We start from the raw sequence: 22007 nt of genomic DNA on the forward strand, positions 1-22007 counted from the left end.
CCTCAAGGATCATATGGGCGTCCGACCTGGGATATAATCGGTACTTATCAGCACGTGATTTCGAGTTTCAATTGATAAGGACGAACGCGTCGCGCCACACAAGCACATTCAATACTACAGAGCCCAGTTCAAGTATGGACTTATAACTTGATAACCTCGTTGCGAGGTTCTCGGGATGGATCTGTTCAGGGTGCGACTGAACTGTATTGACCATTATCAAGCGTTCCCAACTCGATTTGACCCTCAACTCCGCCGTGATGTGGCCCCTTCTGAGATCACCAGTGAACCAAAAGTGCCTGTCATCAGAGTCTTCGGGACTACCGAAACAGGCCAAAACGTTTGTGCCCATATACATGGCGCATTCCCATATCTCTACATTGACTATAATGACCAGATTACATCTGATGAAGGTAAGTCCTCAGCCGCCCTGGATAAGCTAGGATAAAGTCTTATTGTGATATTAGTTGGTGCCTACATCCACAGACTCCACCTTTCGATTGATCACGCACTTGCTGTGAGTTATCGCAGGGGCGCGTATGACCGCAGAACAAGGTTTATTGCTCGTATAACGCTGGTAAAAGGTGTTCCATTTTACGGTTATCATGTTGGATATCAGTATTACCTCAAAATCTATGCCTTAGACCCAGTGGTTATGACTCGTCTTGCCGACCTCCTCAGGCAAGGTGCTATTATGAAACGAGTGTTCCAACCCTATGAAGCGCATTTGCAATTTATCATGCAATGGATGACTGACTACAACCTATATGGTTGCGGCTATATCGACAGCCGACAGGTATACTTTAGAGGGCCAGTTCCAAAGTATGAGGAGCTAGATAAGCTATCACACCTCTGGCACGATCGTTCTATTCCTGCCGAGTTTGTGACAAGCGAAGCCAAGCTCCCGAGGGCAAGCCATTGCTCTCTCGAGGTGGATATCCTGGTCCAAGACATTCTTAATAGGCAGGAAATTTCCCAGAGACCGCTCCATCATGATTTCATTGAGCGGTCAAATCCGCTTCCACCGGATCAAAAGCTGGTCCACAGCATGTCGGAATTGTGGAGAGATGAAACCAAGCGTCGCAAAGCCAAAATGAAAGTTGCAGAACCTGGAAGCAACACATTCCCCCCTGAAGTTTTAATCTCAATGTCTGCTGGTCCCCGAAGCTCTCAGAAAGGGCGGTGGGTGCACGAGGAAGAGTACATGGAGCTGGTACATACCAGGATACAGGAAGAACGAGCCAAGAGCGATGGATGCAATATATCCTTCGACACATACATTAAGCCAAAGCCGGACGAGGATGATATTAATACTACTTTCCAATCTGTGGAAGACCTCTATCCCGAAAATCTTGGTCCAATTCTTGGCCTGCTGCCCGAGAAACTTCCAGTACTTCCAAAGGAAGACTTCATAGCTGGGGATATCGAAGTCGACGAGAACTGCATCTTCAACATATCCGATGATAATGAGTTCCCATATGATTCAGATGACGGCCTCCTATGTGACATTGAACAGTCGCAGGAGAAAAAGGATAATATTATCTCACCACCCATCGTGGCGACTAGCGGTTTCAAAGCCGAGCGTACAGTTGACCACGACTCTGTGCCACTGAACAATTCGCCAAGGGTGCTCAAATCTGAGGATCTATCTTCGCCTATAGAACCGGACGATAGAGAGCATCCCATAAAGGCACGGATTTATGAGCCTAGAAGAGAGGCGACCCCTACTTCTGCTCTAGAGCTTGCTTCTTCAAACGCTACGGCTGAAGACCTGCTCCGAGATATGAAGGTGGCAACGCCACTGGGAGGAAGCAAGACAACAAGTCTTAAGCGATCAACGTCTCTCATCCCCTCTGATGAAGGGTACAACAAACGTTCTAAATTCGACTCTGCTATTGCGCCGATCCAATCGACGTCCTCAGCTGCTGAATCGCGCCCTATAGTTAACCACCAAGCACTTTCAGGGTATGATATCATGGCAAAAAATGGAAGCTGCAATATCAGAAAATTGGGCAACATACCTTCGGAAAGAGATCAGCATAACTTACCGATGTTGCCAACTGTCAATGGCCTTTCTCATACTCTGAACCAGGGCAAAAGACTGGTGCACCGCAATGTCGACAGTGGTAAACTGGACCCCCAGCCTCTTCCAAATTCAGAGCCCATAAATCAACAAGAAATAGACACGGTGTTTAGGCGTTCACAGTACCGTTCTTCACAAGACCAAGGAGATACTTCCTTTAATGAAAACAAAAATCTGCTCGCCGTTACATCCCGTTCAATACAAACCCAACTCGAATCAGAAGCACATCGCATTGCATCCCCTAGTGAGCAACAACTTAAGCTTGTATCAAGTATAACTTGGGACTTAAGGAACACAAACTGGGTCGCTCAAAGTAAACCTGTCGCGGCTTTCGCCAAATCACCGCCCTTGAAAGAAACAGTCATCCCAAGCCTCCATCCACCTGTCATATATCAAGATCCTTACTATGGCAATGAGCTAGATGTACCCGAGCGACCTACAGAATGGGCAGGCAAAGAGTTTAAGCTTGAGAGTTTGACTGTCCCGTTTCTTCCAGATTTCGACAAAACAGGTAGCTCGGCTGCTAGTTTAGGGGAAAAGCCTGCAATTGTACATAACAAACTAAGTGAAAACCATGTATATGAACATCGGCAGCGACGGTGCAGACTACGAGTTTGGGAAATTGGAAGGCCACCGCCAGCATTTAACGATGTAGCGGATTGGGAACGTAGGGAGATCTTGGCGAAAGCAAAGTCAAGAGCCCTGAAGTCAAGCGGACAACCTGGCACGAAACCTGAAAACAGTTCCCACTCACAAATTGAGGGCCCGACACAGACGAATAAGCACGGGTTTCAATATAACCAGCCACATAAAACATCAACCATGCAAAACAGTGTGCAGTATATGAGTGTAATGAGTCTCGAAGTTCATATCAATACCCGGGGAAATTTAGCCCCGAATCCACAAGAAGATGAAATACAGTGCGTGTTTTGGAATCTTCAGTTGGGTGAAGAGCATCCTGATAATCTCGGAACTGGCGGAGTTAGCCATGCAGGAATCGTTGCTGTGTCAGAGGATGGCCAAACGGCGAGGAACATAGCAAAACAAACTCCAATACAAGTTAACGAAGAGTCATCGGAGCTTGACCTCCTCGTTCGAATCGTCGAAATTGTAAGAACGAATGACCCGGATATTCTCACGGGCTATGAAGTTCACAATTGCTCATGGGGCTACTTGGTTGAACGAGCAAAGTTGAAGTATGAGTATGATCTCTGTGAAGAGCTTTCTCGCATGCGCACACACTCTCGTGGGTATTCCGAAAAAGACAGCGATAAATGGGGATCTAGGCATACCTCTGCGATCTCAGTGACAGGACGTCACATGATAAACATATGGCGAGCCATGCGGAATGAACTCAACCTGCTGCAATACACCATGGAGAATGTGGTATTCCACCTGCTACATCGCCGAATTCCCCACTATGCCTGGCGAGATTTAACTATGTGGTACACCAGTGGAAAATTCGCAGACCTAGCGAAGGTCATTGAGTATTATTTGCGTCGGGTGCAGCTTAACCTCGCAATATTGGACCAAAATGAACTTATTACAAGGACCAGTGAGCAAGCACGTTTGTTGGGCGTGGATTTTTTTTCTGTGCTTTCAAGAGGCTCGCAATTCAAGGTGGAATCTCTTATGTTCCGAATTGCTAAACCAGAAAATTTCGTATTAGTGTCTCCCAGCCGAAAACAAGTTGGTGCACAAAATGCATTGGAGTGTCTTCCACTGGTTATGGAGCCTCAGAGCGCCTTTTATACCAGCCCGTTACTGGTGCTAGACTTCCAGAGCTTGTATCCAAGTGTGATGATCGCCTACAATTATTGCTATTCGACATTCCTGGGGCGAATTGTGAACTGGCGTGGCGGGACTGGAAAAATGGGCTTCACCGAATATAAGCGACAAGATCGGTTGCTGGAGTTGTTGAAGGACTTCATCAATATCTCTCCAAATGGGATGATGTACACCAAACCCGAAATTCGAAAATCTCTGCTCGCAAAGATGCTGGGAGAAATCCTCGAGACCCGAGTCATGGTTAAGAGTGGGATGAAATTTGACGTGAACGACAAAACCACTCAAAAACTTTTAAACAATAGGCAACTAGCGCTGAAGTTAATAGCCAACGTTACTTACGGCTACACATCGGCGTCTTTTTCAGGCCGCATGCCCTGTGTGGAAATTGCAGATAGTATTGTCCAGACTGCACGCGAGACGCTGGAGAAGGCGATTGCCCTCGTACACTCGGTCAAGCGTTGGGGCGCAGAAGTTGTCTATGGAGATACGGATAGCATCTTCATCTACCTCAAAGGAAGAACCAAGGACCAAGCATTTGACATTGGGAATGAGATTGCGGAAAGGGTTACAAACATGAACCCTCGACCAGTTAAGCTGAAATTTGAGAAAGTATATCTTCCCTGTGTGCTTCTGGCAAAGAAGCGATACGTCGGCTTTCAATATGAGAAAAAGGACCAACAGGAACCGAAATTCGATGCCAAAGGAATTGAAACCGTTAGACGTGATGGCACTCCAGCTGAACAAAAAATCGAAGAGAAGGCGTTGAAGATTCTTTTCCGGTCTGCTGATCTCAGTCAAGTTAAAAGCTACTTTCAAGCACAGTGCGAGAAGATAATGACAGGCTCAGTGTCAATCCAGGATTTTTGCTTCGCGAAAGAAGTGAGACTTGGAACTTATAGCGATAAAGGGCCTCCGCCGCCTGGTGCACTTATCAGTATAAAACGCATGTTGGAAGACCACAGAGTTGAGCCCCAGCATGGTGAGCGAGTTCCATACGTAGTCATTACTGGAGCGCCAGGCGCAAGACTAATTGATCGATGCGTCGCTCCCGAGACGTTACTACAAAGCGACCACAATGAGCTTGACTCCGAGTACTACATTTCAAAAAACTTGATTCCTCCATTGGAGCGAATATTCAGCCTTGTGGGTGCGAACGTTCGCAGTTGGTACGACGAAATGCCCAAGGTCCAACGGGTCCGGCGCGTAGATTTCGGCCCGCAACTGACCGGCCAGCCAGCGGATGTTCCATTCAATAAAAAGACATTGGAATCATACATGAAGTCGTCGTCGTGTCTCGTTTGTCGAGACAAGCTCGAATCCAACACTGGTATCTGCCCAACATGCCTTGGAAATCGCCCATCATCTATATTGGCTTTGCAGACCAGGCTAACCGCTATGGAAAGGAAGTATCAGGAACTGGAAAGAGTCTGCCGAAGCTGCTCCAATATATCCTGGACTGATGAGGTTATTTGCGACAGCAAAGATTGCCCGGTGTTTTATTCGCGAGTGAAAGAAAAGGCGAGGCTTACGACAGAGCGGAAAGTTGCTGGGCGTCTGATGGAGAGACTGCAAGGAGATAGTGGCGGCCATGAAGACCTGGAATGGTAATTTGATACATACGTGCAAGGCCCTCAAGCCAAATGTGCACTCTCACAGTTTATCTTGGCATTAACAACCCCGCCAACATTCTGAGACTACAGGGCCAGTAATAATAGTACTGCGAAGTTATGCCCAGCTGATATGTAGCGCACCTTTCGAGTTAAATTATATAACTTGGGATACTTCTTGTAATTTAATCATAATACACACAGCCTCCCCAATTTGGCGCGCGTTTAATCGTTTGAGAAGCATTTGAGACTGACGGACTAGCTCACTTAAAGCCTACCCCGCTACCCAGGTCGTTCTGAATAATGTCGCTAAACTTCATTGGTCAGCGTCGGCCGTGCACCCGCCTTGCACCCACCACCTCAACTTCAGATGACACCTTGCTGGCTGAGGAGGATCTTCCTACCCGACGTGCGTCATCGCCAACCCCACGTAACCTCTATCTGGGCTGTGCGTGTAGTCCGAGACGCCTATTGATAGACCATGATGGGAGGAGTCACCTATTTCCTTCTCGTCTATCTTCTTGGTGGCCTTACCTTTCTTCCCTTCCTCGTTGTGGTCCTCATCCTACACGCTTACCTGACATTCCCCGTCCGCGAGACCACGACAGAGGTGCCAGGAGCACCGAGAAGCAACGGCCTTTTGCGGGATGGCGACCGAGCGGATGCTATCAGATCGGCTTCCAAGAATTTGGACGAGAAGTTTCAGTCTCGCAGCTCCCAAGAGTCTGACGTAGCTGCTGGGTATTTCGCCGTTTGCCGCGAATATGTCCCTGGAGGCATTAATGGCAAACCGCCGGAGAGAACAACTCCTACGGGCTCTACAGTTGTCACTTCACCGAGCCCAAGTGTATACCAAAGTATGTACCGCAGCATATTCGACCGAAGAAAGGACACAAATCCATTGGATATCAAGGGCGCCGGGAAGCCAACCAGTAAAGGCGGAAATGTATTTTATGTTGTGTTAAGGTATGGTTATAAATTGGAACAGCAATACATTTTTTTTACGTGGACTGTAGCTAATAATTTGCTAGGCATCAACATATCCTACTCTTCGACACTGAGGAACAACTCGAAGTCCGCTATGTGCTATCCCTGGCACACCACGATGTCAGTATATATGGCGGAGGCGAGGAAATACCAGACGGGGAGCTTTTTATCAAGCGAAATGCCATATGCTTGACCCGTAGAGCCGACGTTGGAGAAATGACGCCCGACGGAACACCTTCGAAACCTTTTTATCTATTTACCGATAGTCTTTCTGAGAAGGAAGACTTCTATTTCGCATTACTGAAAAATATGCAAAAACGACCTGAAGATTCAAACAATGTCCCCAAGCCTCTACAGTTCGATGTCAAGCACATTATTGAATTGGTTCAACGGCTACATTCATCCGAGGAGAATATGCAGATACGGTGGTTCAACGCTGTCCTAGGAAGAATATTCCTCGGCATTTACAAAACGCCGGATGTCGAGGCCTTTATTAGAGCCAAGATTACCAAAAAGATATCGAGAGTGAAGAAGCCTGCATTTCTGTCCAAGATTATCATTCGAAACATTGATATGGGTGAGGGGGCCCCATATATCACTAATCCGCGTTTAAAAGACCTTACCGTCGACGGCGACTGTACGATTGAAGGCGACATGCTTTACACAGGTAATTTCCGCGTTGAAATAGCCGCAACTGCAAGGATAGAACTCGGCTCAAGGTTCAAGGCCAGGGAGGTAGACTTAGTCTTGGCGGCTACCGTTCGCCGCGTTGAGGGGCACATGCTTCTTAGAATTAAGCCGCCACCAAGCAACCGTCTTTGGATGACTTTCGAGACCGCTCCACGAATAGATATGTCTATCGAGCCAATTGTCAGCTCCAGACAAATTACCTACACTCTGATTCTCCGCCAGATAGAGAACAGGATCAAGGAGGTCATTGCTGAGTCCATTGTTATGCCATTTTGGGACGACCTTGCGTTTTTCAATACGGATGGAAAAAAGTGGCGAGGCGGTATCTGGACAGACAGCGAACTGTCTCGGCCATCACAACCCCTTGAAACAATAATTGCCGAGGATGGAGATGTAGACGAGCTGGAGCAAATAGAAAACCAAACGTCTTCTCCGCCTCTTCCGCCGCTGGGGAAGAGCATGAGTACCCCCGCGCTGGAAACCAGCCCACATGTAGAGTCTTTTGCTCGGAAAACCGCGAAGTCGGTCTTCAACATGGGGCCTTCCAAAAAGAATGCTTCGTCTACAAGTGTCGAAACAAAGTCGTCGGTGACTTCTAATAAGCCAAAATCCATCAGGAAGCACTCATTCGCGAGTGCTGTTGTAAGCACCGATAATACCAATATCGACGCGCTCAAGCTCGAAAGCCCTTCAGACCACAGTGCAGCGGCTTCTACCATGGCTGCTCTATCAGCAAGGTCGCCTCCACCTTCAACAACGGCCAGCCCTGTTGGGTCTCCGTCTAAGCCTTCAAGTATATTGAAAACAAAGTCTGGCAGTATGTCGTCGTTTTCCTCACGAGAAACAGATAGTGTCGAATGTGCTGGACTCGACTCCACAATTTGTGATGAATTGAGAGCAGCAGATGGAGAGAGCCTCAAAATAAACCAGCACAAAGGCGAAGCATCATTGGCAGAAAGCCCTAGCAGCCTATCCGATAGTTCTCACGCTGAGTCTATACGCCCTTCTCGCCTAGGAATTATCGGCCAAGACGCAAATGGTTCACTGAACGTGGTGGAGGATTCAGAAGCCGGAGCTAGTGTTAGCAGAGGATCAACCTCAAAACGGAATACTCTTAGCGCAGTCGCCAGTGCAGCTGAAAACGCTCGAAAATGGGGGTTAAACGCGCTACAAAGAAGCCGTGACCAAACAAAGCTCTCCATGGCTTCTGAACTTGGGAGTGAAACACCCGATTTGACACAGCCAATGGGTCGCGGGAAACCATTACCGCCTCCTGGCACGCCTTTACCTCCTCCAGACAGAAGGACCAAAACTGCGCCTATCCCAGTTCCAAAACGCAGACCACTCCCTCCTCCACATATGGCCCGACAACCGTCTGAAGTCAAGGCTCGAAGGTCTGCATCTTCCAACATGTCCCATCAAGCCCCACCACTACCTAAGCGGCATTCTCGCAATGACAATGCCGTCTCACAGGAAGGTGTACTTGTCGTCGCAGCTCCAGACTCTGAGCCGGTGTCCCCAACAGACGACTCCGCAAATACTCATATTTCTCATTGGGAAGGCGGCGACAATGATGACGAAGCCCACGGTCACTCTAGCACACCCGCAAAGGAAGGTCCTCTCTTGCCCGCAAATGTACTAGAAGATACCGAGAGCCTGCACAACCCATCCAGCAGGGATGGAAGCACCGGAATTTCTGAATGTTAGAAATTGTATAATCAAGTACATTTTGATCGACCTTTGGAGGGTTCCAAAGTATGCCCTGTATTGCGCCACGAAGCCTCGACCCTTTACTCCGGCGATACACTTCACTGCGATCTTATTGTCAACCTGTGCCTGGATAAACAACTCCAACGGGATCCTCGCCACCTTTTTGCGGTGATGCTATTATTTCATACTCGTCGTCATGCCAATCAGCTTGTTTCCGCTTGACCTTGGCCACCAGGGAAACTATTGACTTTCGCAGACATTCGATCAGATATTCCCACCATCAGGCTCCTTGGCAAGTTCCATTTATATATAACGGAGCACCACTTGCAAGTAGTCTATGTTACAGAGTCAATGAGTGAAGCTAGATGGAAAGCAATCCCCACACAGACAAAACCGACTATTCTGGTTGTGTTTATCTCCTCCGACTTCTTATCATTAAATACCTTATAGTGAGTGGTAGTAAGAGCTACTCTGGCAAGAGACGTTTGGGGGTTTCGTCAAATAAATATATACTATAACAGTGAAATGATAATAAATCGTACTCCAGTACTAAGATAGCCCTTGGATTTTCATAAAGTCTCCTCCAAGGACCTCGTTATTGGTGGTTGTGACATTTTCTTGGCTTACTGCCCACTTGTACCTGGAGATTACGTGGAGAGGCGAATAATTGGCCTGCCCCACACCCCGTCATGGATACCGGAGCTTGCCGTTTGAGCCTCGCTCCTAAGTTTACGTATTGCGCGGCCTCACTCACGGAGACAGTATAAGCAAACTGCGGCAGATTATATCCCTACCTTCCATTCCTTTGTTGGTATACTGCGCTTTATTTTCTGTGCGCGGGTGTGTCCGCTGCTGCAGTTTCAACATGTCACTACAAACAGCAAGACACGTTGACAATGCGAAGTCTGTTACCCCCAATCTTGTTGCCTTGGTAGATCTCTAACAGAGGTTTAAATCGTCCTGAAGTTAAACTAATTTAAATGCGATATAGGTCTGAGAGCGAACTGGCTATCAATATCCGAAAAGCCACCAGCATTGAGGAATCGGCACCCAAACGAAAGCATGTGAGGAGTTGTATTGTGTATACATGGGACCACAGGAGCTCCCAGTCCTTCTGGGCTGGGATGAAGGTGTGAGTACAATATGATATCAGCCACGGGTCTACTCTGTTTTAGATGATGAGATGCCTCTGTGGCCGTCGTTGTTTCATTTGCTAATAGTGACAAACTGTAGGCAACCTATACTCGCGGACGAGATTCAGACATTCAAAGCACTCATCACAGTACACAAAGTTTTACAAGAAGGGCATCCCATAACACTTCGGGAATCTATGGCAAATCGAAGCTGGATTGACAGCTTGAATCGCGGAATGTCTGGAGAAGGCCTCCGAGGCTATGGCCCGTTGATCAAAGAATACGTCTACTTCCTGCTTGCAAAGCTCACCTTTCACCAACAGCATCCAGAATTCAACGGCACTTTTGAGTATGAGGAGTACATCAGCTTAAAGTCAATAAATGATCCAAATGAGGGGTATGAGACGATTACAGACCTCATGCAGCTACAGGACAAGATTGAGCAGTTCCAGAAGTTAATTTTCTCTCATTTTAAGAGCGGCGCAAACAATGAATGTCGGATTTCAGCCCTGGTACCACTGGTTCAGGAGAGCTACGGGATTTACAAGTTTGTTACAAGTATGCTTCGCGCAATGCATACAACAACTGGTGACGATGAAGCTCTGGAGCCTCTACGGGGCCGGTACGATGCTCAGCATTATCGGTTGATTAAGTTCTACTATGAGTGCTCCAATTTGCGATATCTCACAAGCCTAATAACAGTTCCCAAACTGCCTCAAGACCCGCCAAATCTCCTTGCCGAGGACGAAAACGCACCTAGCTTGCCACAGCGCCCAAAGCAGGAGGTGGAACGCCAACCAACACCTGTCGCTGCACCAAAAAATGAAGAGCCTGATGACATCAGTGAGTTCTGGAAGAACGAACAAAATCGCCAACAGAAGGAGTACGAGGAGCAACAGAGAGTATTGGAGGAAAGGCAGGCTCAACAGCTCTACGCACAGCAGCAGGCAGCTTTGCAAGCTCAACAAAACTTTGAAGAGCAGCAGCGCCAACTTGCCGAGCAGCAACGCCGAGAACAAGAGGCGCTGATGCAGCAACAGACACAATGGCAGACCCAAGGACGGCTGGCAGAGCTCGAACAAGAAAATTTGAATGCGAGGGCACAGTACGAACGTGATCAGCTGATGCTGCAGCAGTATGATCAGCGCGTAAAAGCCCTCGAAAGTGAACTGCAGCAGATCCAAGCCAGTTACGGTCAACAAATTACGAGCAAAGACGACCAAATCAAGGCATTGCAAGAACAGCTGAACACATGGCGAACAAAGTACGAAGCTTTGGCCAAACTGTACTCACAGCTGCGAACAGAGCATCTTGATCTCCTCCAGAAGTTCAAGTCCGTGCAACTCAAGGCAGCTTCAGCACAGGAAGCCATTGACAAACGGGAGAAGCTTGAACGCGAAATCAAGACGAAGAACCTCGAGCTTGCAGATATGATACGCGAACGAGACCGTGCGCTACATGAAAAGGATCGGGCGAGCGGTGGAAACCGAGAAGAGCTTGAAAAGCTGAAACGAGAACTCCGTATGGCTCTTGACCGTGCTGATAATGCAGAGCTTAGCAAGGGTAACGAGCTCTCTTCTATGCTTTCAAAGTACAACCGTGAGATGGCCGACCTTGAAGATGCCCTCCGGAAGAAGTCGCGTGCTCTCGAGGACATGTCAACCAAATACAGGGAAGGCGATAGTGACCTCGAGCAGTTGCTTAGAGAAAAGGAAGATGAGCTGGAGATCATGAAGATGGGAATGGACCAAACTTTGATTGAACTTAATGAGCTCAAGCTATCCCAAGGAGAAACTGACCATGCTTTAGATGGTCAGATTGATGCAGTGTTACTTTCTAACATTGCGAAGATCAATGACATCATTGATTCTGTCCTTCAGAGTGGTGTCCAACGTGTAGACGACGCTCTCTATGAGCTTGACTCCTCGATGCAAGCGGGAAACCAGAATGCATCTCCGTCATACGTGCTATCACAGGTCGAGAAAGCCTCTGCGAGTGCGACTGAGTTTGCGACTTCTTTCAATAACTTTATCGCCGACGGCCCTAATAGCACACATGCGGAGATTATCCGCACCACCAACGTCTTTGCTGGCTCTATTGCAGATGTCCTGAGCAATACCAAGGGACTCACAAGGCTGGCCACGGACGACAAGAAGGCCGACCAACTAATAAATGCAGCCAGACAATCTGCTCAATCCACAGTTAAATTCTTCCGTGGTCTCCAGAGTTTTCGTCTGGATGGGATGGACCCTATGCAGAAAACTGACGTCGTCATCAATAATAACAACGATGTCCAGATGAACTTGCAAAAGCTGAACAAGCTTGCTGACTCATTTGCACCGAGCAGCGGGAGACTGGCTAACAATAAGGGTGACTTGGGAGATCTTGTCGACAATGAACTCACCAAGGCCGCCGATGCCATCGCCGCAGCAGCAGCACGCCTGGCCAAGCTTAAGAATAAGCCCAAGGATGGATACTCGACATACGAGCTGCGAATTCATGACTCAATTCTCGATGCCGCATTAGCAGTTACGAATGCCATCGCGCAGCTAATCAAGGCGGCCACCGCAACCCAGCAAGAGATTGTGCAAGCTGGTCGGGGATCCTCGTCTCGCACTGCCTTTTACAAGAAGAACAATCGCTGGACTGAAGGTCTTATCTCTGCTGCAAAGGCTGTGGCGAGCTCCACAAACACTCTGATTGAAACTGCAGACGGAGTCCTGTCCGGTCGCAATAGCCCTGAACAACTTATTGTTGCATCAAACGATGTTGCAGCCTCCACTGCGCAACTCGTAGCTGCGAGCCGAGTCAAGGCTGGATTCATGAGCAAGAGCCAAGAGACACTGGAGACAGCTAGCAAGGCAGTCGGTGCCGCGTGCAGAGCGCTTGTCAGGCAAGTACAGAGCATGATCAAGGACCGTGACCAAGACGAAGAACGAGTTGATTACGGCAAGTTGGGAGCGCACGAGTTCAAGGTCAGAGAAATGGAGCAACAGGTAAGATTCCGAAACCCGCTTTAAGAAAACGCCATGATGCTAACCGTCGATAGGTTGAGATTCTGCAACTCGAGAATAATTTGGCCTCTGCGAGACAGCGGCTGGGCGAGATGAGGAAGATCTCGTATCAAGAATGAGAAGGCAGGTGCAGTATGGGCTGGATGAATGGGAGCAGTAGAAAGAGGACTTTGTACATGCGCAAGACGCGGTTAATGTACAGAATTATTTACAAGGCCTGGGACATGTATAGTAGCCCTATTGCCCGATGTTCTCTTGACTCGACTTTCCCTTGACTTTACGTGGCTTCCCCATGACTTCCTCTCGACTTACCCTGACTTTTCTCTAACTTTCCCTGGCTTTCAGCGGCTTTCCTTCGATTTTCCCAGCCCCTCCCCCCTGGCAACACCTTTCCCTCAATATCCGCTTCGCAGTCAAATGTTAAGCTCAGGCGGTGAAACGGATCGCGCTATTCCTAAACAGGAAATATTTCAAGAATTACATCAGGGTCCAAACCTTCGATCGTTCCAGCATTCGCTCCACCCCTTCCCACCGTACGCCGTACTTATGCAGGACGTACCGAATCAACAGTTCAAAGTTCTGGAGTACGAAGCACTGAGTTCCGAGATGGAGCGGGACAAAGGACATGTCAGATCTTTCGATGCACGCTAGCACGATGTGACCCTTCCTTCGCATCTCTGCAGGGTCTGGCCGGGGTTGGGCCAATAGTGTATCGGGCGACAAGTCTCTTTATTGGGACAACCAACCTGCTGTGGTGTGATGCCTCATGCATTGCGGCAAAGATCTACGCGTTGCCAAGACCATAAAAGCGGCGTGTGTGTGCTGAATGGTGGTGGGGGTTTATGATGATTTCCGGTTTGGGGAGAAGGAAGCACACAGTAACAGTAAATTTGGGACCTGGCATCGGGAATAAGGAGAATATCAGAGGGGAAAGTTGTTGGTTGGTGCTGGATGGTGGTGGGAATGGCGGGAATGGTGGATCGACGGTGGAGGGACAAGGTGCGGGAAGGAACTGACGGTGTGGTTGGGTGGAGACTGCCCCACGACTGATCCGGAAAAGTGTTGTGGGACAGGGTTGCAGCTAGATTCCTTGGCGTACTTCTTTATCTGGACGTCACTTCTCACATTGAAAACATGATGCAAGGGCACGAATAGAATCCTGATGTTTCATAGTTCGAGGTCGTCAGCTAAAACGACCAAAACATTTCTAGCACTCTGTGGCGAGCGCTTTTTAGAACGAATCCTCCAGCGCGTAGCTTTCGCTGCGTTCGATAGCTGACAGAAGTTAGCGGGGGAAGAAGTGTGGTAGTCAGCAGAACAAACGTACATGGTAGCTGGATCAGTGGGCGCGTATAGCCCAGGCTTGCCAGGTATTCAGTTGTCTCTGCTGGATTGCTGGTCAAAAGCGTTGTAGTACTCGTTGTCCATTCCATTTTCACGGCAGTTGTATATCTAAATCCGTTCGTCGTGCAACTGTATGCGAATAGACCTCTCTTCCCAAGTGGCCAGTTTTAATTTAATTATTGTCATTAAAACCATATCCCATATTATTCTGACAATTCATACTCCTCTGGTCCTGGTCGAATTTGCCGTATGTGTGGCGCTCCCTCTATGAAGTAAACAGGTCAGAAACGATTGGCACTGCTTTGAGCTGTGACGACATACCGTATATGAGCCACTGCCAAAAGTTCCCACGAAAAAAAAGTTCCAAAGGGAAGGCACCTAAAATTCCCGAGTGCACTACACTTTCGTTAGATTTTCTCACAGGTTGCCATTTTGAAAGCTTACAAATTGTTTTCAGTTTTGCAGTGGGGCTGTCCCAATTTGGCCGTTGGTCTCCAATTTGAGGTACTTGGCCTGCGATAACAGACATTTCTGCACGATTTGGCGTCTCTCCTCTTATGTAGAACGGCAATAGAAGAGTCCAAATAATTCCATCGGGGTTTGAATTTGCGTTTGACCGCTGTAAGTAGTCCGATATCCCCCTGATGATATTAGTTTGGATGGCCATGAAATAGCAAAGCAAAACCTACGCCACAATGCTAGCTCGAAGCCAGCATCGAAATACAAGAGGAAGATACATCTTCTTGGATCCTCCAAGTATATTGGAACTTTCATTGAAAATATTGATGATCATGATAGCCCTCTTGTTAACCTTCACTAGAACATTCTCAATCCTCCGAAGTTTGGCGGGAATACAGCCGACTGGCGTGTATGTAAACTTAATAGAATTCCATGGTGGCAGCGAAATGGTAGACTGGGAACGAAACGGGATACGCTTGGGACGATATTTTTGTCGAGCGCCCTTTTGATATCCTGGACAAGCTTCACTGATTGTTGTTTTGAATTTTTGGATGAGATTGCCGGCCTCTTCGAACGGAACTGAGTCCAAAATATTTGGTTCAGACTCAGAATCTGTTTCGGAGCTGGCTGTCTTCGTTTCAAGAAATCTCGAGCCTTCTGTGTCTAAATTGATGGCGCTGTTTACGTCTTTGGTGCTCGTATATTTGCAATTGCCGTTTTTTTTAAGCATCGACAGGAGGCAAGTAATTGGCGTTTCTGTTTGGTGATTGTGTGACGGGCGAGATAATAGCAATTTCTTTTCATCGGCCATAGCAAAAGCTAGGTCGCTGAGGGAAATGATGAACCTGGTACTGCCGAGAACCTTGAGATCATTGTCATTGACTGGTATAAAACCAACGTTGGGAATAATTCCATCTCCTTGACTTTCTGCAGCTCCTTTTGATTTCCATAATCCCTTTTTGGGGTTTCTCCTCAAGGTCTTTTGCTGCTGATCGAGCCCCCAGGCAATTTCATTTGTTGGTCGTGATACGAAAAAGAACATTGATGGCTTTGAAAAGTTGGATTCAAATTGTGCCCCTTCGTTTGGTTTTGAAGAATTAGGGAGAGTGTAACCATGTGTGGACTTGTCCAAGACTATCTTGCCGGCATCCAACATGGCTTTAAGTGTGAGATTTTCGACAATGGCGCCATTTGAGTCAAAGGAAATTCCCAGACGGTGCAGATATTTGAGTGATGTGCTGATATTGTTTCCATCGCTACCCTCATTTTTTCTTGTCGATGTTAAGGGCGGTACTTTCTTCAGATGGGGATTCTTCAAGGTGACCGTTGCCCTTCCATTCCCGCGGAATTTCAGCCCAGATGAACGCCAAAAAACATCTTGAAGTGACGGACAAAAATTGCTTTCTCCAAGAGGAGCATTTATTTCATTTGCGTTAAAAGGGCCGTGTAATACCAGCTTTCGGGCCCTCAAGAGATAGGCAAGTTGACGATTTGGGACCAAATAACCGTTTGGCTTGAAACTTAAACCGATTGAGCGGCCGCGTTTAATTTTCATTCTATTTTTGAACGTTGCGTACTCGTCGTCGTCCAGCGTAGAGTTTTCTTCTTCTTCTGTTTCGCTGTCGGACTCACTTTCTTCGTTGGATGTGTCGCTATCATACCCGTCATTGTAATCATGGATCGAATCGTGATCGCTGATGTAAGGTGGAATATCGACTTGCCCAATCATCTCTCGCCCCATTCTCAGTTTCTCGTTTGAGTGAGCCTTCAATCCTGTCGAAGTCTAGTTTTGTATTTCGTGAAGTTACCGTTCTGATCAGATAGTGGAAGTTGTGATGGAAGTTGGGGTGGATGTAACTATTTTTGAAAGGTTACGGCGGATTTATTCTGTGGCGTCAAATGAAATCCACTTGGGGGTTCTTTCAGATAGTCCATTTACTTGCTGCTTTTACCGACCGCTTAGTTTACCGAGTATGATGCAGGCTAATTAAATAAACAAAGAAAGCGGTTATTTTGTCGCATCTCCCGCTTTACTTTTCATAAGCGCTTCGATCAACTTCAATTCATTCACACCTCGACAACCACTCCTCCACCAACTTTTTGTCATCATCCAATCAACACACCCAACACTACCTTCTCTGTATTCATTCTACTGATTGCTATCAAGCTGTGGCCTCAAACGACGAATACAATTGCAACTGCTATTTTCTCAGCTATAGCTTGCACCAACGGCGTCACGAGCTATGTCGCTCCATACGACAGACATGAATTTCACGCCAACCAACCTGGCCCAATCCATTTCAGCAATTCTTTCTGGTCAAATTACCGGCAACAATGTCATTGCGCACATACAGTTGTCAGGTATTTTTGATCAACTCGAACAGAATGAAAAGAATTGGCTTCTTTATGGGTTTGCGTGAGTACTTTGACTACTTCTATATGGTCGCTTTTCTGACTTCTTCACAGCTTACTCATCAATTCATCATCTGAATTCACCGTCTTGAATGATCTTGACAGAGTTGTTTTTCATCCATTCGGTCAAGGGCCCCAGTTTGGGCAAGGCATCTTTTATTCGCCAGATACGAGTGCATCAGAGCCCACTGGCGAAACCATGGCCAAGGTTCCAAGGCCGCCAAATGCATTCATTCTTTATCGTAAAGATCACCACCAACTTGTCAAGGATGCAAACCCTGGCATTCACAACAATGAAATCTGTGAGTAAATTTCATGTGCTTCTAATACTCATGAATTAACCATTTTTAGCTGTCATCCTTGGCCAAAAATGGAATGGAGAGTCAACTGAAGTTCGCGATCACTACCTGGCCCTCTCAAAGCAGGCCAAACGCGACCATTTGCTGCAGTATCCAGACTATCAGTATCGTCCACGCCGCCCGGAGCAATTGAAGAGACGTATGACGAAAGAAAAGAAGCGCAAGTTGATGGCTAGATTTGTAGCCGAAGAGAATACTGCAGACGACAACCAGGGCGGCAACTTGTCAAACGGTACTTGATTAAACTCTCCTCTTACATACTCACAACTAATATTTCCAGATGCCTCTGACCTGAAATTTCTCATTCCAAAGACGGGCTCGCCAAATGTTCTTTTTCTTGGGGCTTATAGCCCAGCAAAAATCGAGTTGGCCAAGAGCGTTGTTAACAGTGCTGCCATGGATATTGACATTGTGTCCTGGAATTCTATTACCGCCGATGTTGACTTGATGCTGAAAGATGACACTCGAGTCAAAGATGGCCGCATTCCCACCACTGGAGTTGCACCGGGCGCTTATCTCTGGACAAGATAATGCATGGAATACGCTTTGATACTCATGCATGAACGGTGTGGTCTATCACCCGCAAACGCTACATACATTCACAACTTCACATTTATCCATTGGACACGGATATGTACCTGAAGCCCTGGATATTCGAACATCCCGAATCAATTTCAAGACAGGTTTCTCTTCAGTGCTATCCTTGAACTGGTTGCACAAGTTTGTTTCTCTTCGGGACAATAACAGCCATATCCTGATACGATGTATTGTGGACGTTATAGCAGATTTGCTTTCTTTTGTTCTCCAGGTATGGGTTTACACACGACATCGCACACGGAAAATACCACCCTTGCAGAATCAAAACTACACTTGTGTTTTTACGTCATCGATTTCGAAAGGCCGGTGTTCACCAAATGGGTCCAAACTTGCAGTGGCCATCTCGATAAGTACGTTGTTCAAGCACTCGCATGGCATCAACAAACTATGTGAACTATAAGCTAACCCGAGGAAGTTAGGGCACCGCATTCTATTACGATGAATTGCTAGTTTGCAACAAAGAGATGGAAGGAACTGGTTAGATGTCGAATACAGATCACGACGGGTTTCATCAGCGAGAGGATTTGCTTCGGTTTATGTAGTCCTGGGATCTCCAGTATTGCATGGAACAAAACAAATGAACCACGAATGTTCTATTTGAAGCAGAGAAAGCAATCCAGTATTTGTTGTGCTCGTTAATAATGATTGCTGCCATAACGTGCCAAAGCATAAAATGTCCCCAATGCCAATTCCTGTGATACTTTCAATCCCAGAAGAGCCGTCCTCACAGCCAAGTCATCAGGGATCACAATATGTCCAGGGCAAGTTATTGCCCGTTTCTCAACAAAGATATGTCATAATAAGGGACGATCTATTTATCATAGTCACCGGCGGAAAATTCAGCTATGGTTCCCTCATTGTAATACTCTATTGCAGCACAATGTTGGTGTGTTGCTCCGTAATATTGATAATCGGGATCTTTTGGTAGGATCTAACTACTTGAGCAATTGACAAATCCTTTCTTTGACATCAACTTTGGAGAAACTGGCATAGCTGATGCGAGTTTGATTCTCTCATTTCTGACGCGTTGCAACTTTGGCCTTCGTAAGCTATCCCGAAAAGGAAATTCCAACTTTCGAGCTTGGGGCCCGTGCGCCATCCCGAAATCCCGAAATCCCGACCCTTCCAGCTTGGGGACTGCATTCCTTGTGCTGCCAGATGATCTTTAACCACTGGAGGTCCAGGGTCTCTCATTGCGCCGTGGAATTGCCCGCGTCTTTCTCAGCATTGTTTCTGACCACTTCTTCAAAACGTGTTGACCGTGTAGACCGTGTACGATTTCTAGATTGGAAGGCCCAAGCTTGAGCCCATAGGTTCGCAAGTTCCAATATCTTCACAGATTGACAAGCGGCCACAGTGCACAGGAAAACACCAAGATGGATATATCTCCTTTCACTGCCCGGAAGTTGTGTGTTCGCTGCTCCAGATAAACGTTCCACAACGCCACTGTGTGCCCCTCTCCTTTTCACCCGAAGGGCCGAGTGGTCTGGCACATATGTAGAACGACCGTCCGCAATTCATGCCAGGTTTCTTTGTCGACAGCATTCTGCATGGCTCGTTATGCTCGCAGCGAGGTGCTATACGCGTCCCAAGGATCTTGGACCACGACTCTTTGGCTACAATTGGGTCGATAATATCACCCTCTTTGTCAACATCAACGAGAGTTGACAAATATTTAGCTTCCTTAGGGGTATTGTAGCCTTCACCGGCGTTATGTGAAGAAATATCCTCTTGGGTGTCCTGATCCGGTCCCAAAGTCAACCCTTGTCTGAGGTAGGGACTGAGAGAATAGTTACTACCAGTAGAGCTGGAAGGTTGGGTATTGACGTTGACATTGGGCTGTCCACCTGGGGTTTGTGTTTTCGGTGTGAAGAAGCCTTGCAACGTGCTTTGGGCCATTCTCTGTCGATTCTTGCTTGTTGAAGCCTTTTCACTGGCAGGTTTCGTGCGTTTCTGATCTCGTTGCAAGTGTAATTCTGCGGAGCGCTTGCTCTTAGAAATCATGGAGTTGACTTTTTTGCCAGTATTGCAACTCGATGTATCTCCTTCTTGTTCTTTTACAACTCCAGGTTGGGGAGCCGTACTAAATGAATCTCTTAAACCCACTTCTACCACTCCACAGCCATCACCTGTTGTTGGGCTTTCAGGCCTGGGTTCGCCACCAGCTGTAGCCAAACCTGTGAGGCTTTCTTCTTGGATAAGAGGAGTAGCAGGCGGCATCTTGGTAAACATGTCTCGAATATTACGCCTTCTATCAAATTCCGGTAGGAGTTTTGCGGAGGCGGGAAGTAGATCTTTGATTGACCAGTCACGCTGGCGAAAGCCATCTTGAAACATTCCCACCGCATTCATAACGTCCCTAATATCAGTTTCTCTCCCATCAAGCTGTACCTTATCGCTGATGACAGCATAGACTGGACAGTGGTCCGATCCCATAAGCCCTTCTTGAATATTTGACTCGGAGAACCAATCTTTGCAGTCCAGACTTGCGCATATATAGTCGATGCGAGATCCAAAGTTGCCTGGCCGTGCATTCTTTTTCTGGTCCCAACACGTGAACATGCCACTCCGCCGATTGTGGAATTTACGGCATATATCTGTTAGAACAGGCCGAGCTCGACATTCATCTCTTTCGCCATAGACGTTGCCATGCTCAACCAAATGATTAAACAGCCTTCGAGCTGGTGTAGAGAAGAATTCTTCAGCAGTAACCCCTTCCTTTCGCATTCGCTCCTGAGCATTCGCCGTATCAAGCTCTTCCCGGATAACATTCAAATCCCCAGCCAGTATCACTCTCTTTCCGGCATCCACTAAATTGCGTATTCTCGCATCAAGGACATTCAGAAAGCCTAGGCGAAAATGATCTCTGGTTTCATCACGGTTGGCTGGGCAATAGGTTCCGATCAAAACAAATGCAGGGAATTCAAGTATCAAGCAACGGCCTTCTGAGTCGAGTGTGGCTGCATCCAACGTACAATCCCCATACTGTGATATCGTTGGATATCCACCAATTCTCTCATCGTTAGGGAGATCAAAAAAGCTTTGCGAGCTGCCAGGGGGACAAAGAATGCCAGTAATTCCTTCTTCGGCTCGGATTGGGGAACAGACGCTTGAGCGAGTGTAGATGGCGACCCCAGAATACCCTGTGGTGGTGCATAAGTATAAATAACTATGTAAACCTCTAAAAATCGCGCGGTCACCTTTTTTATGTTTGGGGAGACTGAAATATGCGTCCCAACCAGGCACAAGAACCATGTCATCTTGAAGGTCCTTTCTCTGGATTTTTGTCTCCTGCATAATAACTATATCTGCCTCGAGGATGTCAAACATTGCCTAGTTGATAGTCACCACAGGTTAATTTCTACTCTGTTCGAGCATCAATACAGTTGAACTAACCTGGAAGGTTTTCTTTTCTCGCCATGGCTGATATCCGAAGGGGTTCCTGGTGAGTGTGAGTAACCCCAGCTTAATCGCAGATGTAAATGGTGTAAATCCGAATTCCTTCAATGCATGGCATCAAGCATGAGGATACTGACCTTATTCCATTCACTGTGACGGAATAAGTTACTGTAAGTGTTTGTTTTGAGAGTAAAACTTACCGTTCCAAGTCGTTATACGTAGCCCCATGGTGAATTATCACCATATGATGTCAGGCGCACCAATGAGTTCACTGCATCGTTTCCATAGACTTATAGGAATCCAGAAATGAAGTCTCCGAAAACTTTGATGCAGGTTATCGATATATTTAGATCTTTCAACTTGGCTCAGGACTCACCAAGAGGATCATAAAACACGTGACTGAACATACGTCGGGTGCGGCTCAATTG

The 22007-nt window shown here is 47.1% G+C and overlaps 6 protein-coding genes across 6 annotated transcripts; 4 read left to right on the forward strand and 2 right to left on the reverse strand.

Moving 5' to 3' along the window:
- Positions 1-122: 122 nt before the first annotated feature.
- REV3 (DNA polymerase zeta) lies at positions 123-5686 on the forward strand. Its single transcript, XM_018272107.2, has 2 exons — positions 123-410; positions 465-5686. The coding sequence occupies exons 1-2, from the start codon at positions 176-178 to the stop codon at positions 5474-5476; spliced, it is 5247 nt and encodes a 1748-aa protein (XP_018132949.1). The 5' UTR covers positions 123-175; the 3' UTR covers positions 5477-5686.
- A 55-nt stretch (positions 5687-5741) lies between these two features.
- VE01_02600 (uncharacterized protein) lies at positions 5742-9524 on the forward strand. Its single transcript, XM_018272108.2, has 2 exons — positions 5742-6441; positions 6507-9524. Exons 1-2 carry the CDS (start codon positions 5957-5959, stop codon positions 8857-8859), a joined length of 2838 nt encoding a protein of 945 aa, XP_018132888.2. The 5' UTR covers positions 5742-5956; the 3' UTR covers positions 8860-9524.
- An 85-nt stretch (positions 9525-9609) lies between these two features.
- SLA2 (sla2 Src like adaptor 2) lies at positions 9610-13257 on the forward strand. The gene is made up of 4 exons (XM_018272109.2): positions 9610-9765; positions 9854-9994; positions 10096-12991; positions 13045-13257. The coding sequence occupies exons 1-4, from the start codon at positions 9728-9730 to the stop codon at positions 13126-13128; spliced, it is 3159 nt and encodes a 1052-aa protein (XP_018132887.1). The 5' UTR covers positions 9610-9727; the 3' UTR covers positions 13129-13257.
- A 994-nt stretch (positions 13258-14251) lies between these two features.
- VE01_02602 (uncharacterized protein) lies at positions 14252-16742 on the reverse strand. The gene is made up of 5 exons (XM_018272110.2): positions 15043-16742; positions 14798-14994; positions 14675-14749; positions 14337-14618; positions 14252-14284 (listed from the first exon to the last, which is right to left on the reverse strand). Exons 1-4 carry the CDS (start codon positions 16551-16553, stop codon positions 14557-14559), a joined length of 1845 nt encoding a protein of 614 aa, XP_018132890.2. The 5' UTR covers positions 16554-16742; the 3' UTR covers positions 14252-14284; positions 14337-14556.
- Positions 16743-16845: 103 nt separating this feature from the next.
- VE01_02603 (uncharacterized protein) lies at positions 16846-18767 on the forward strand. Its single transcript, XM_018272111.2, has 5 exons — positions 16846-17228; positions 17279-17526; positions 17576-17815; positions 17864-18530; positions 18596-18767. Exons 1-4 carry the CDS (start codon positions 17056-17058, stop codon positions 18112-18114), a joined length of 912 nt encoding a protein of 303 aa, XP_018132889.1. The 5' UTR covers positions 16846-17055; the 3' UTR covers positions 18115-18530; positions 18596-18767.
- On the reverse strand, positions 18603-21944 carry APN2 (Class II abasic (AP) endonuclease). Its single transcript, XM_018272112.2, has 6 exons — positions 21780-21944; positions 21717-21729; positions 21577-21622; positions 21381-21513; positions 18935-21323; positions 18603-18855 (listed from the first exon to the last, which is right to left on the reverse strand). Exons 1-5 carry the CDS (start codon positions 21805-21807, stop codon positions 19573-19575), a joined length of 1971 nt encoding a protein of 656 aa, XP_018132892.1. The 5' UTR covers positions 21808-21944; the 3' UTR covers positions 18603-18855; positions 18935-19572.
- Between the last annotated feature and the right edge of the window lie 63 nt (positions 21945-22007).

Source organism: Pseudogymnoascus verrucosus (assembly GCF_001662655.1).
Source record: "Pseudogymnoascus verrucosus strain UAMH 10579 unplaced genomic scaffold scaffold_8, whole genome shotgun sequence".
Lineage (NCBI taxonomy): Eukaryota > Fungi > Ascomycota > Leotiomycetes > Thelebolales > Thelebolaceae > Pseudogymnoascus > Pseudogymnoascus verrucosus.

What these genes read in the sequence shown, in the direction of transcription:
- REV3 (XM_018272107.2), top strand. Translation starts at nt 176, where the DNA reads ATGGATCTGTTCAGGGTGCGACTGAACTGTATTGACCATTATCAAGCG. An exon ending in CCAGATTACATCTGATGAAG is followed by an intron (nt 411 to 464) that starts GTAAGTCCTCAG and finishes TTGTGATATTAG; the next exon opens with TTGGTGCCTACATCCACAGA.
- VE01_02600 (XM_018272108.2), top strand. Translation starts at nt 5,957, where the DNA reads ATGATGGGAGGAGTCACCTATTTCCTTCTCGTCTATCTTCTTGGTGGC. An exon ending in GTATTTTATGTTGTGTTAAG is followed by an intron (nt 6,442 to 6,506) that starts GTATGGTTATAA and finishes ATAATTTGCTAG; the next exon opens with GCATCAACATATCCTACTCT.
- SLA2 (XM_018272109.2), top strand. Translation starts at nt 9,728, where the DNA reads ATGTCACTACAAACAGCAAGACACGTTGACAATGCGAA. An exon ending in AGACACGTTGACAATGCGAA is followed by an intron (nt 9,766 to 9,853) that starts GTCTGTTACCCC and finishes AATGCGATATAG; the next exon opens with GTCTGAGAGCGAACTGGCTA. An exon ending in TTCTGGGCTGGGATGAAGGT is followed by an intron (nt 9,995 to 10,095) that starts GTGAGTACAATA and finishes GACAAACTGTAG; the next exon opens with GCAACCTATACTCGCGGACG.
- VE01_02602 (XM_018272110.2), bottom strand. Translation starts at nt 16,553, where the DNA reads ATGGGGCGAGAGATGATTGGGCAAGTCGATATTCCACCTTACATCAGC. An exon ending in CTTCGAGCTAGCATTGTGGC is followed by an intron (nt 14,995 to 15,042) that starts GTAGGTTTTGCT and finishes TAATATCATCAG; the next exon opens with GGGGATATCGGACTACTTAC. An exon ending in TTGGCAGTGGCTCATATACG is followed by an intron (nt 14,619 to 14,674) that starts GTATGTCGTCAC and finishes TTTACTTCATAG; the next exon opens with AGGGAGCGCCACACATACGG.
- VE01_02603 (XM_018272111.2), top strand. Translation starts at nt 17,056, where the DNA reads ATGTCGCTCCATACGACAGACATGAATTTCACGCCAACCAACCTGGCC. An exon ending in CATTCACAACAATGAAATCT is followed by an intron (nt 17,527 to 17,575) that starts GTGAGTAAATTT and finishes AACCATTTTTAG; the next exon opens with CTGTCATCCTTGGCCAAAAA. An exon ending in GGGCGGCAACTTGTCAAACG is followed by an intron (nt 17,816 to 17,863) that starts GTACTTGATTAA and finishes TAATATTTCCAG; the next exon opens with ATGCCTCTGACCTGAAATTT.
- APN2 (XM_018272112.2), bottom strand. Translation starts at nt 21,807, where the DNA reads ATGGGGCTACGTATAACGACTTGGAACG. An exon ending in GAGAAAAGAAAACCTTCCAG is followed by an intron (nt 21,514 to 21,576) that starts GTTAGTTCAACT and finishes ACTATCAACTAG; the next exon opens with GCAATGTTTGACATCCTCGA. An exon ending in TCTCCCCAAACATAAAAAAG is followed by an intron (nt 21,324 to 21,380) that starts GTGACCGCGCGA and finishes GCACCACCACAG; the next exon opens with GGTATTCTGGGGTCGCCATC.